The sequence below is a fragment of the Bufo gargarizans genome, chromosome 10 (genome assembly GCF_014858855.1).
Source record: "Bufo gargarizans isolate SCDJY-AF-19 chromosome 10, ASM1485885v1, whole genome shotgun sequence".
In the NCBI taxonomy this organism is placed as follows: Eukaryota; Metazoa; Chordata; class Amphibia; order Anura; family Bufonidae; genus Bufo; species Bufo gargarizans.
Genome location: NC_058089.1, coordinates 12,656,147 through 12,669,801, shown reverse-complemented (window position 1 = coordinate 12,669,801; position 13,655 = coordinate 12,656,147). Strand labels below are relative to the sequence as shown.

The 13,655-nt window shown below is 49.5% G+C and overlaps 1 protein-coding gene across 18 annotated transcripts in view; it reads right to left on the bottom strand.

The window, feature by feature from the left end:
* The window catches only part of SOX6 (SRY-box transcription factor 6), a 288,239-nt gene that overhangs the window by 21,496 nt on the left and 253,088 nt on the right, over nucleotides 1–13,655 (bottom strand). For 14 of the 18 annotated variants that reach the window (XM_044271016.1, XM_044271012.1, XM_044271009.1 and 11 more), the window contains 4 exons: nucleotides 12,398–12,547; nucleotides 5,996–6,176; nucleotides 4,849–5,030; nucleotides 3,032–3,082 (listed from right to left, as the gene is read on the bottom strand). In XM_044271016.1, coding sequence (XP_044126951.1) covers nucleotides 3,032–3,082; nucleotides 4,849–5,030; nucleotides 5,996–6,176; nucleotides 12,398–12,547 — 564 coding nt within the window. The remainder of the gene's footprint in view (nucleotides 1–3,031; nucleotides 3,083–4,848; nucleotides 5,031–5,995; nucleotides 6,177–12,397; nucleotides 12,548–13,655) is intronic. The other 4 variants (XM_044271021.1, XM_044271022.1, XM_044271020.1 and 1 more) reach the window with 3 other exon arrangements.

Below are 13,655 nucleotides of genomic sequence, written 5' to 3'. Positions count from 1 at the left end.
CTAATAAAGTACATTATAAAAATGTTTAACCTCCCGTCCCTACAACATATTACAGACGACACGACAGGTACACTTTAATATTAGGACTATCACCAGTTACTGCACAGGCAACAAAAGGCCAAGCCATCAGCAGAAAAAAGGCGCCATTTATGAAAGTGCCGCTTCTCTCTCCATTCACACAATTACTCAGAATACACTTTCCTGAAGCTTAGCGTGCAGGGTGACTCTGTAAACGAGCGCACCCTCGTAAAATGTAATAAATGGGACCAGGGTCTCCGATCTATCAGTCACCAATGGAACTTCTCAATACTGATAAAGTGCAAGAGAACCGCAGGGCAAATGCTGGAGAGTCGGGCAGTGACGAGACAAGCTGGAGGGTTTCATGCCACACAGTGAGAGGAGCTGTAGCAGGATCACTCAAGGGCACAAAACGAGTTGGAGCCTCCCCCAGGTTCCTCATTAGCATATTGGGGTTCAAGCTTGGGTTCTTATAATGAACAACCAAAAATAAAAAGCATGCACGTGGGTGAATAAGAGGTGCTTATATACTATATTGTAATGTATTTCTAATGTATTTAAAAAAAACACAGTTAATAGAATGAGGATTGTGTTGATGTAATATTCTGGTCACATGATTGCTGTTTCTGCGATCATGTGACTGGTTTCCAAGGGGTGGAGGACGCTGCCAGTGTTCTCTGCTCAGGCCGTTGTGTCCTCCGCTCAGGCCATTGTGTCCTCCGCTCAGGCCGTTGTGTCCTCTGCTCTGGCCGTTGTGTCCTCCGCTCTGGCCGTTGTGTCCTCCGCTCGGGCCGTTGTGTCCTCCGCTCGGGCCGTTGTGTCCTCCGCTCGGGCCGTTGTGTCCTCCGCTCTGGCCGTTGTGTCCTCTGCTCTGGCCGTTGTGTCCTCTGCTCTGGCCGTTGTGTCCTCCGCTCAGGCCGTTGTGTCCTCCGCTCAGGCCGTTGTGTCCTCCGCTCAGGCCGTTGTGTCCTCCGCTCTGGCCGTTGTGTCCTCCGCTCTGGCAGTTGTGTCCTCCGCTCAGGCCGTTGTGTCCTCCGCTCAGGCCGTTGTGTCCTCCGCTCAGGCCATTGTGTCCTCCGCTCAGGCCGTTGTGTCCTCCGCTCTGGCCGTTGTGTCCTCCGCTCTTTTTTTATTTTTTTTTATACATTAGAAACACATTACAATATAGTATATAAGCACCTCTTTATTATAAGAACCCTAGCTTGAACCCCAATATGCTAATAAGGAACCTGGGGGAGGCTCCCATGGGGCTGACCCAGGTGTCCTTTTTGGCAGGTTTTTAATGTATAAAAACCTGGAATAAGTACCAATTGTCATTACCAGCCTGTTAACCTGATGAAGGGGACCTTTGTATCCCCAAAACGCGTTGTTGCTGTTTTACCTGACATGAACTACTGAAATAAAGGAAAATGCTCATCTAAATTTAAAGTGTCTGGACCAGTGTCGTTTTGCGCCCTTGAGTGATCCTGCTACAACTCTACTATTTTGCTTTGGAGAGTGGGCACCCTCTCCTGAAGACCTGGCGACGTGACACTGATTTTCTACATACCTACAATAGTGTTGTGCCTATCTCTAGCACAACCTCTAAGATGAGCCTCCAATCTATTGTTCTATCAACTGGTTTACTACCAGGAACATACTACCCCATGTTGCGCTCTTTATTTGTATGCTTCTTCTAGCTACAATACGCCCAAAGATTAAACACAGTGAGAGGAGGTGCAGTGATCGCCAAAGCAGGACACTGCAGATAGAGGTGTATCCTAGGACCAAAGTGAATCTCTTTTTGGTCCTGACAGCATCTTAAATATATGGTGGCACAAGGGTGAGGAGTGCAAGGGAAGGGCCTGTTCGTCATGGTGACTAGCAGCGGTGGCATAGAGCTTTTATGGGGGTGTATAAGTGCTAAAGTTGTGGGGTCTTTGTACTTCATTGGTGAGGCATTAAATTATGAGGATTTGCCTGCCCCCCCCCCTCTACAGAGCCTCAGCCATCCAGCATGACAATGACTCCAAACATTCTTCCAAGACCACTGCTGCATTTCTACAGAAGAGCAAGGTGAAAGTGAGGAGACCACAACCCTACTGAGCACCTTCAGCATCAATCTCATCTCTAGGACCTGCGCCGATCTCATCTCTAGGACCTGCGCCGATCTCATCTCTAGGACCTGCGCCGATCTCATCTCTAGAACATGCACCAATCTCATCTCTAGAACCTGCACAGATCTCATCTCTAGAACCCGCGCCGATCTCATCTCTAGAACCCGCGCCGATCTCATCTCTAGAACCCGCGCCGATCTCATCTCTAGAACCCGCGCCGATCTCATCTCTAGAACCCGCGCCGATCTCATCTCTAGAACCCGCACCGATCTCATCTCTAGAACCCGCACCGATCTCATCTCTAGAACCTGCACCAATCTCATCTCTAGAACCTGCGCCAATCTCATCTCTAGAACCTGCACCAATCTCATCTCTAGAACTTGCACCAATCTCATCTCTAGAACCTGCATTGATCTCATCTCTAGAACCTGCGCCAATCTCATCTCTAGAACCTGCACCAATCTCATCTCTAGAACCTGCACCGATCTCATCTCTAGAACTGAAGCTAAACATATAATATTCAGTGCAAATAACTTTTCTATAGCTAATCCTGCATAAAGTAATAACTCCTGCGAATGTGCCTGGAATCTGGGAATATGGCAGACGAGCAGCACCCAATATTTAGTTTTTAATACAACACTCCCAAAACAAAGTTCCCCGGAAGCAAACAGCCTGGCAGGCAGGTAGTAGCAGCGTGTCTGGCGATATGAGCAGCCTCAGCGGGATGTGCCAGATTAAACGCTTGGCTTACACATTGAATATCACAAGATGTTACGTGGGGTGGGCTGGAAGCCATCTTCCTTCCACCCAGTGATCAAAATGGCAGCTTAGACAGAGGTTCTGTGGTGATAACCCCGAGGACTTTCAGCCAAAAAACATTTAGAAAGATATGTATAATAGAGATGATGGTGACTCACTGTGTGTGCACTCCTAATGCAAATCCTTCCTGAGATGGCATCTAGCAGCATCTGAAATATAGCAAACAGTGGAAGCCGGGCTTTAGAGAAAACACACCACATAGATGCCCTCCTCCAGTCCCCAACATTAGGCTATGGGGCAAACGCCCTGCCGGGGCCACTGCTACATCTGAGAGTAAACGACCAGAACACACTACTTCCAGTATGCCAGAATCACTCCGGACCCACTTACAGTGATCCAAGTGGACTTCAAGTTGTTAATGACACTTCTGATATTCTCCTCAAGCTACAATTCTGCAGTGGTTCTGCTTGCTCTGGGGTTGTCATGGTTACTGCGGCAGGCAAACTGTGCATTGACTTCCTGTCGAGTGATCTTCACTTCTAAATGTGTTGTTATAACTGGAGGCCAGATGACAGGAAGTCCATGTAGAGTGAGCTTAGTGATGGCAACATGGCAACCCCAGAGCAAGCAGAATATCTGCATGAATACGGTGACCCCTCTGTCCCCCTTCAGACTTCTCTGTCCCCATCCAGACCCCTCTGTCCTCCTTCAGACGCCTCTGTCCCTATCTTTCCCCCTTTGGACCCCTCTCTCCCCCTTGGGACCTCTCTCTCCCCCTTGGGACCTCTCTCTCCCCCTTTAGACCTCTCTTTCCCCCTTGCAGACCCCTCTGTTCTCTTTCCGACCCCCTCTCTCCCCCTTCGGAGCCCTCTGTCCCCCTTCACACTCCTCTGTCCTCCTTCAGACCCTTCTGCCCTCCTCCACACCCCTCTGTCCCCCTTCACAGCCCTTTGTCCCCCTTCAGATGCCTCTCTCAGACCTAGTTGTGTCAGGAGATCCTGTCTGTTGATCACCCGGTTTTCTCTCTTTGTGCCCTCTTCCCTTAGACTTCGTGCGCGCTGCCTGCTCACCGGCAGACATTGCACCTGCGCTGTGGATTGTGGGAGGACTCAGTATGGATGATAAATGTGTATAAACTACATAGCCTCAACCGCCTCCAGGAATCTACCGATCAGAGCAGCCAGAAAAACACTACATCACAAGTATCAGAGAAAATCCGGAATAATTCTGGAACGCCACTATTTCCTGAGACCTAGGGGGGTGGGAGGTCCCCTATGGATCATATTTGTGGCGCTTGTTCCCGGGCTCTGCACGATGTTCATATAAAAAGGCCAAATCACAAATGATAAGAAAAGTAGAGAAAGGCTCCAAGATGAGGCATCAGCCATGACCTCCCCCACGAAGGGTTGTTCCATATCCAGCCGGTTCTGGAGGCTTCTCTTCATCTCCGCTCATAGTGAATCACTATTTGTAGAGGGGACATAAGATGCCAGCTGCCCCTTATGGCGGAGACCCCGCAGCCCCTCTGGGACACTGGACACTCAATGTTCATTACCCCTTATATTTTCATATCAACATTTTCCAAAACATATTAAGTGAAAGCTGACCCCTCCATTACTGCCAGCAGCCCCATTGGGGTAAGAGGAAAGCAGAATGGGGTGCACCCCCTCATAAAGTATGACCCCCATTATACAGATATCTCCCCCCAACTACAGTCCGTGATGCAAATCTAAAGAGAAGACCCACACGAGATACAGGTGTCTAGTCACCACCCACAAGAGGTACGAGACACAGGTGTCTGGTCACCACCCGCATGAGGTACGAGGCACAGGTGTCCAGTCACCACCCACATGAGGTACGAGGCACAGGTGTCTGGTCACCGCCTACAAGGTTTAGGTGTCTGGTCACCATCCACATGAGGTACTAAGCACAGGTGTCTGGTCACCACCCGCATGAGGTATGAGGCACAGGTTACCTTATCGCTCCTGCAGTTGTTCAGGCCGATGTTACTGAGTGGCAGCTTGTTGTCCAGGCCGTGGGGCTGGTGCTGCTGCTCTCTCTGGATCTGCTCCCTCATCTTGCGGGCTTCTTGTATGGCTTTCATGACCGTGTCCTGGTCTCCGAAGAGGGCGGGAGAGTTCAGACTGGAGAGGATATCTGCGGAGGAGAAGTGTCGTACATTATACAGCGCAGGGTGTAACATGGTGGCCTCACAGCAAAGCCATTGTCACCCACAACACACGGACCCCTTGCCTGCAGGGCCACAGAGCAGCTTATCTTCTACATCTGAAGTCACCCCACAGTCCGTCACACCAATCATCAGCATCAGACTAAGTGCAAGTAATTAAGCAGAAAATGGCGCAGCGTATTTATTAATCCGGTGTACTCAGGGCTCAGTCACAGTTTGCACCTTCCTTTGCGGTCATCTTGGGGCAGTGATAATGCGCACACAGAGGATCGTCTCTAGGGCGGCTCGGGGCAGCGCTACCTCTGTGTCAAATTCCTCACGCTTTTAAAAGCCGCCTTGTTTTGTAGCACAGAGCAGGGAAGTGAATCACTCCAACCGTTGCGACGATGGGTTAAAAACAGACATGAGTCGGTAGACGGGGCCCCACTCTCCAAATACTGATTGGCCCCTCATGGGCAAGGACCCCATTTTCCCCTTGAAATTAATTTCCATAGTTAGGTACCAAGACAAGACTAAACCTAATACTACTGCAACAGCACACGGTGAAATGCAGTTTTCTGTGGCTGTATTCCGGCAGCGTTTGAACCGCCATTTTCTCTGGACATCGGACTCCCCTCAACGCTTTCATTTCCGGATTTTCTTTCCGAATCTTCTCTCAAACGTCCACCCTGCTGTGTACTAGTTTTATCTGCTTCTGGACAAGCTGGATAACAACCAATATGGCTGCTATGATGGGCCCTTCAGGCGTTATCACCCTTTCCTAGAGTCCTGACTGCAGTAAAGCTTAGTGAAGAGCAGTGCAGGAGTTGTCACCCCGCTCAACCAGAACCACCACCATCCCCCAGAATCTGGGAAAGCTGGGTGTCACTGAGTTTATATCTCCTGGAGGCGCAGCAGATGCTTTTGTGCTCCGCCATTGGCCTGCACCGCTTACCCAAGGAGGATCCTCTGCCCAAGGCTCCGCTGATCGGACTGGGGATGCCGCTCTTGTTGGATAGACTCACAGGACTGGTCTTACTGGGCGAGAAGAAGTTCTGCGTCGGCGATGTGGGAGACTTTACGGGCTCTGCTGTCTTCGGTCGCGCTGATAAATTCAGAGGCTGTGCGGCTTCATCCTGCGGGAATTTCACATAAACAATGATTAAAAGCAGATAAATGGGGCACATTAGCACTTAAGACAACGGTGCCGCTTCCCACCTCCCAGACAATGGCAGCGCCTCCCGCTGTAATAACAAAAGACGCTAATTATCTGCAGCCTCATTAATTCCTGCGCGCTTGCCACGTATTTACATCAACACGCTGCCTGCTACCTGAATCGCTGCACATTACAGTTCACGTCTTAATGTGTTTTCTAAGATGGAAATTAACCCCGGGCATTTACAAAGAATTATTTAAATTCCCATCGAGTTGTGCGGAACTCGTGACGACTTTACACTGCAGGGAAATATGGAACGGCAGGTAACAGTCCCCCAAATATTGGCTGCACTTGCGGTAATGAGGGGGTTAATCCCGTCACTGACCTATAGAAGAACAATGTACCGGTGCCCGCTCAGACCCCTGGCAGCCGCTGCGCACCGCTACCTACACACCACCAGGAATCTCAGCCGCAACAGGGGGTCCCGTCCATCAGCCCTGAATGCTGAATCACTGGTGCGGACCGCAGCGATGCCCAGGCCGCAGGACGGCACTCGCTATGGCGCAGGGCCGCCATGAACATAAGAAGATGACAAAGGAAACTGTGGGAACCACAGAATCTGTATAAAACAATGACCTGGACCAGAGGGGAAACCTGACTGTAGACCTTAAGCCACAGACACCGGGCTATTATCATCACAGATTCATGTTATGGTTATCCTCAGATGCCTGCTGCATGAATGGAATGCCAGAGCTACAGTGAAGACTGACACAGGCAGTACAAGGAAGGGATAGGAAGCTGTGGCAGGGCAGAGTTGTAGGTCATTCCCTCTACGGTGGCTGCCGTACATTTACATGTATTATTTGAATGGAGCTACACATCAGTACGAAGGTGTTCAGCTCTGCTGACGATCAGCGTCAGGCAGATCCATCATGCCGCTCGTCATAAACGCTGCACTCGTCAGTTTATGGGCTGCACAAGCTGTCCCTGACGTCTCTGCTCAGGTGGATGCACATGGAGTCCTCTCTGAAATTCTGTATATCATGCTGAGGAAAAGCTGACAAAGTCTGTACAATGTCACTGACTGTATCTTACGCAGGTGGAGCAGACTGCAGTGCTGTCAGACTTTATATATATGTACACTATATTGGGCAGCGGGGCTGACAACCTCTCAGACAGGATATACAGGCAGGTTGTCAGCAGTAATAGATGTTCCTGTAGTATAAGGTGTGAGGATCTCATGTCTGATCACATGTCATTATATCAGTGATGTCATCAGCAGGGGGCGGGGCTGTGACAACCTCTCAGACAGGATATACAGGCAGGTTGTCAGCAGTAATAGATGTTCCTGTAGTATAAGGTGTGAGGATCTCATGTCTGATCACATGTCATTATATCAGTGATGTCATCAGCAGGGGGCGGGGCTGTGACAACCTCTCAGAGAGGTGTGAGTTGTGGAGAGGAGAGGTTGTGTGCAGCTGAGCTCCCACTAGGGAGTGGTCCTGGCTGCAGACCCAGAAGGAGGTGAGGGGAGATGGGCTGATGCCTCCAGGCGGGCCCCGGGTCTGGAGCTGGGCCTACGTCATGGCGCTGAGGAAGGTTGAGCCTATAAGTCTGGTGATCGGGGTGAAGACACGGCTGTAGCTGTGAGGAGTAAAGTCACTGATAAAGTCATATATAAGAAAGAACTGCAGATCTCCAGACTGCAGGAGGAAATTAAGAGAGAGACTGATGAAAAGTGAGAGTTTAGATAACTGTATCCGGGAACTGACCGCCATGAGAGACAGAGCAGAGGGGCTACTGCCGGGCCCAAAATCCAGGCCCCTCAAACCAGGAGGGAGACCGGGCTGCAGGCGGCCAAGAGAAGGGACACCATCAGCAAGAAGGACCTGGACTAGGAGGAAGTGCACAGCATTGTAATGCAAGGTAAAGCTGTGAGAATCATGGCCGCTCCACCGATGGAGCCTGCAGGAGACAGCAGCGTGGTCACTGAGGGGTTAATGCAACCAAGTAGTCAGCAAGACCCAGCACAAATTGGGTTAAACCAGGATCCTGATCCAGAGAAGCAGTTAATGAACCTGTGCAGACACTGCAGTCAGTAACAGCCTGGCCTTGTCTCCAGTCATCCCAGTAATACCAGTCCCAGACACTGAAGCCATTCCCAACAGACCTATCCTTGACTCACAGCAGCCCACGGACTCCAGACACAACATGGAGGTCACTGAGCCGTCACCATCAGAGAAGGCCAGCTCCAGAGCCCAGCAGCCAGGGGCAAGTAAACCTGCAGCATGGGGCAATACTGACCCAGACCCCAGAGACTATTCTCCAATGTGACAAGATCTGCAAACCCCACACCCCAAAGGAGCAATACAGTACGGATCCAGTACACCGGCCAAGAGCAGGACGTCCCCACAGGGCAGTTCATAGGCCATGATCTGCTGAAAAACCTCATGGGATTTGATGCGTCTGAGGTTTATGCGCTGATCCATGTCCTGACCACCAGGATCCATGACATCAGCTTCAAGATGCCGCAGAGCCTGGACCTGTTCTAGGGAAAATTTAATTCTAACAAACATCATGAAATCTGCAGGTTCTTCAGTTATTCCAACCTCTGACCACAGAGGTGACAATTCTCCTCCAGTCCGAGGTGGTGGCGATAGCAGACGTATTGTACTGGCTGAGAGGATGATGTTTGGTCCTCGATTCAGCTTAAGATCTATGATGAAGAAGGAATCTGGAATGGAGGCTAAAAAAGTAAGAGTCCAGCGGATGCAGAACCATGGAGTCACCAGACACCTGCCTCATGTCTTCTACCTGGGATCTGACAGGGGGATCTTCTACTATCCTGGGCAGCCAAGACTGTGCCATAGATGTGGGGCAGACACGTGGCCTATACCTGCCCGCATGTGAAATGCTCAATGTGTGGAGGACTGGATCATACAAAAGAGACCAGCACGGGATGTATCATCTGTAACCTTTGTGCAGAATATGGACAGAATTTCCGTGAATGCCCGCTTGGGCAGCACAAAAAAAAAAACAGCACAGATCCCTCTGATGAGGCCGATGTGGAAGATTTCCCCGAATTATCTGCAAGAATTGAATCGCACGGAGCACAGCGATCCAGCCTTGGTGGAGCCACCGCCAGAAGGTATAAGTGACCGCGCAGAAATAAATAGTCAGCAAATGACACCTGTCAGTGTGGAGGCATCTAGGGAGACATCTGGAGCAGCTGGCGAGGTCTCCTCTGAGCAGCAAGGTTCCAGTGCTATTAAAGAAACTGTAGAAACCACCAGTATGGAGACATCCAGTGGGACACCTGGAGAGAACCCTTCCAAACACAAGGATCCAGTCCTACCACAGAAACCATGGAGTCAACCACTGAGGAGGGATTTCAAGTGGTAAAAAGAAAGACCACGTCTTCTGAACAGGAACCATGCAAACATACAACTATTCACACGCCAGGATCACCTGCTGTGGAGATCTCTCCTGGGAGGTTCCAGGTCTTAGGAGAAGGTGAGGAAGTCTGCAGCCAGAATGTCCAGGAGGCCGCTGATGAAGACGTCCCCGAGGAGAGAGACATTGAGGTGTCTGTGTCCACCAAGAGGTGGGGAACCAAAGGACATAGCAGCGGGAAAAGGAAAAAAATGAAGAAACCTAAGTGACCTGTGAAACGTTGGGCAATTTGTCAGCGATTGTTCAATGAGAACTTTAATGTTTATATATCACAGGAGACCAGACTGCAGAACATGGAGGTCTCCTCATGAGAGACTGGGCACAGGGGGCTTCGTTCTGGTCATTTAGGCTGGACAGATATGAGGGGGTGGGGGTCCTATTTAAGAAACATAAGGATTGTATGAGGCGTTATTATTGTACAACACTGTAGTCATTTCCGGAAATACAGAAACTGTTTGTAAATACTTTGTTGCTGATTTTTCAATAAAAGACTGACAACCCCTCAGACAGGTTATACAGGCCGGTTGTCAGCAGTAATAGATGAGTAGATGTTCCTGTAGTATAAGGTGTGTGGATCTCATATCATTATATCAGTGATGTCATCAGCAGGGGGCGGGGCAGTGACAACCCCTCAGACATGATATACAGGCAGGTTGTCAGCACTAATAGATGAGTAGATGTTCCTGTAGTATAAGGTGTGTGGATCTCATGTCTGATCACATGTCATTATATCAGTGATGTCATCAGCAGTGGGCGGGGCTGTGACAACCCCTCAGACATGATATAGGGGCAGGTTGTCAGCAGTAATAGATGAGTAGATGTTCCTGTAGTATAAGGTGTGTGGATCTCATGTCTGATCACATGTCATTATATCAGTGATGTCATCAGCAGGGGGCGGGGATGTGACAACCCCTCAGTCATAATATACAGGCAGGTAGTCAGCAGTAATAGTATAAGATGTGTGGAAGGAGGATCTCCTGATGGCTTTTGGGTGGAGTTCCCCTTGGAACACGTGGCTTTGTCCTGCATGGAGTGCGGCGCCATCAGGTTGCAGACGCCGTTCTTCCTTGTAGGTTTCCACTCGATAAGAGTAGTAGATGTTTTATTCATTTGCGGCACATGTCCCGGCAGATGGTCGTCTGTTTCTGGAGCTGCCATGTTTTCTTCTTAGAAGGGAACAATACGCTTCTCTTATATTGATGTGACACCGTGTCATCCGCCAGAAACACACAGCCATTGCTGGATCCGCTCCATGTCACACCGACCACCAGCGACTCAACAACTGGAACCTCCAGGAGAAGTATTAGCTTTGTACAGGGTTTCAGCCACTGGATGTAAACCAGAATTTGCTCTTCACTAACAGCAAGCAGAGATCTTAAAAACAGTGAGGAAGGAAAGCAAAAAGTTAAGTTGCAAAACTTTTCATTAGAAAAGGGCATTTCTTAAAGTTTGTGTCTTCCTGCGCAGAACACCTCCAGTACGCTCCTGGTTATGAGGCTCCGAGGACGCCTGTAACGACGCGCTTTATGTCGCTGCACGGAGGAGCACGACTCCATCTTGGACGGATTCCACGTTTGTGTTTTTCTAGGCGTTGGCCGTCATCCTGTAAAGAATTGATCTGTGGCTGCCGGAGCGTCTCGTGCGCTGCAGTGTCATCTGTGGAATTTGCCGTCCGTAGTGTTTGGGACACGTTTTGTTACCAAATCAAATCAGCCGTCTCCATGGCGACCCACTTTCATTAATAAAGAGTTTTCTTTGATTTATGTTCCTAATATTTTAATGTCTTTTCTAAAAGTGGATGCAGATGTTGTGTCGTGCAGATATCAGGACACGAGCAGCGCATAGGCGACCTGGAACGGCGGGATGTGAGGTTCCGCTGTCACCAACACGTCTTTCATCACACCAGGGGGAGTCGTCATAGCGGCCGCTAATGGGACAGGTGCAGGGGGTTCCTACATCCAGCTCCCTTCATTATCTGTAATGGGGATGGACTGGAATCATGACCCCACTGCTGGCGACTGGACGCACTCCGCAGACACAATGTGTCAGCCACAGATCTATAGGTTATTAAAAATGAGGAAAACCACAAAATGTATGGAAAATAGAAACAGTCAAGTCCTGGAGTCAGAACAGACTGAAGAAGGAAGCACAGTCACCAGATTGGAAGCCATTGTACAATCAGCCACCAGATTGGAAGCTATTGTACAACAGTCGCCAGATTAGAAGCCATTGTACAATCAGCCACCAGATTGAAAGCTATTGCCCAACAGTCGCCAGATTGGAAGCCATTGTACAACAGTCACCAGATTGGAAGCCAATGTACAATCAGCCACCAGATTGGAAGCTATTGTACAACAGTCGCCAGATTGGAAGCCATTGTACAACAGTCGCCAGATTGGAAGCCATTGTACAACAGTCGCCAAATTAGAAGCCATTGTACAATAATCCACCCACCAGATTGGAAGCCATTGTACAATCAGCCACCAGATTGGAAGCCACTGTATGATAGTCGCCAAATTGGAAGCCATTGTACAACAGTCACCAGATTGGAATGTATTGTACAATCAGCCACTAGATTGGAAGCCATTGTACAACAGTCGCTGGCTTGGAAGACACTCTACATAAGCAGAGACGATGGACTGGGAACTTAAAGTGGACCTAAAAAAAACTCAAAGTGGAAGCCGTTGTACGACAGTCACCAGATTGGAAGCCATTCTATGATACAGGACTGGCGGCCATGTTGTTTACCTTGATCTGTGTCACAGGGCTGGTCCCTCTCTTTTCACTCTTCATTCCGGTGGGGGACAGGGCTCCGGTAGAGTTTGGTGGCTGCGGTGTGGACGGCATCTTGGCTCCTGGAGACACCTGCATGCTGGCGAGCTGTGCTGCGTAGATCTGCTGTAAAACAAGCATCAGTCAGATAAATCTGCAGCATCTCAGTTTCTCGGCTATTGTGGTCTCAGGACTAACTCTTACACATCAGATTGCTCACTGATAGCCATAGAGCATGCTGCACTAAACAGGTGGAGGAGACTTTACTGAAACATTGAGTGGTCAAGCTGTGAGGCAGTTAGCAGCAGACAGTCTCATCCTGGTCAGACGCTCGCAGCGGGTGAGGGGAAGGCACTATCCCCAAACCAGCGCCAGTATTTCTTATCCACAGATCAGCATGGTCTTCAACGTTACAAATTGTGCCGGTAATTTTACTTGTAAAAATGAGTTTGAAAACCTTGCTGATCTGCAGTAAAAGTGATTTGCTTTACTGTTCTTGGCCTCAACATGGCCGCTATATGTTTCTAGACGCTGAAAGTTTGCTACATTGTATCAGTCCGTGAATGGATGACCTAATACGATACACTAGATACAATAGAGAGCAGTGGCATGCATATCCAATCGAAAATATAGAGCAGTGCGTGCATCTCCCCCAACAATAGAGAGCAGCGGCGTGCATTTCCACCCAAAAATATAGAGCAGCGCGTGCATCTCCCCCAACAATAGAGAGCAGCAGCGTGCATTTCCACCCAAAAATATAGAGCAGCGCGTGCATCTCCCCAACAATAGAGAGCAGCAGCGTGCATCTCCACCCAAAAATATAGAGCAGCGCGAGCATCTCCCCCAACAATAGAGAGCAGCAGCGTGCATCTCCACCCAAAAATATAGAGCAGCGTGAGCATCTCCCCCAACAATAGAGAGCAGCAGTGTGCATCTCCACCCAAAAATATAGAGCAGCGCGAGCATCTCCCCCAACAATAGAGAGCAGCAGCGTGCATCTCCACCCAAAAATATAGAGCAGCGCGAGCATCTCCCCCAACAATAGAGAGCAGTGGCGTGCATTTCCACCCAAAAATATAGAGCAGCGCGTGCATCTCCCTCGACAATAGAGAGTAGCGGTGTGCATCTCTCCCAGATAATGGAGAGCAGCGGGGTAAATCCCCCCCCCCCCCCAATAATGGAGAGCAGTGGCATGCATCTTTACCTAACAATAGAGAGCAATGGTGTGCATCTA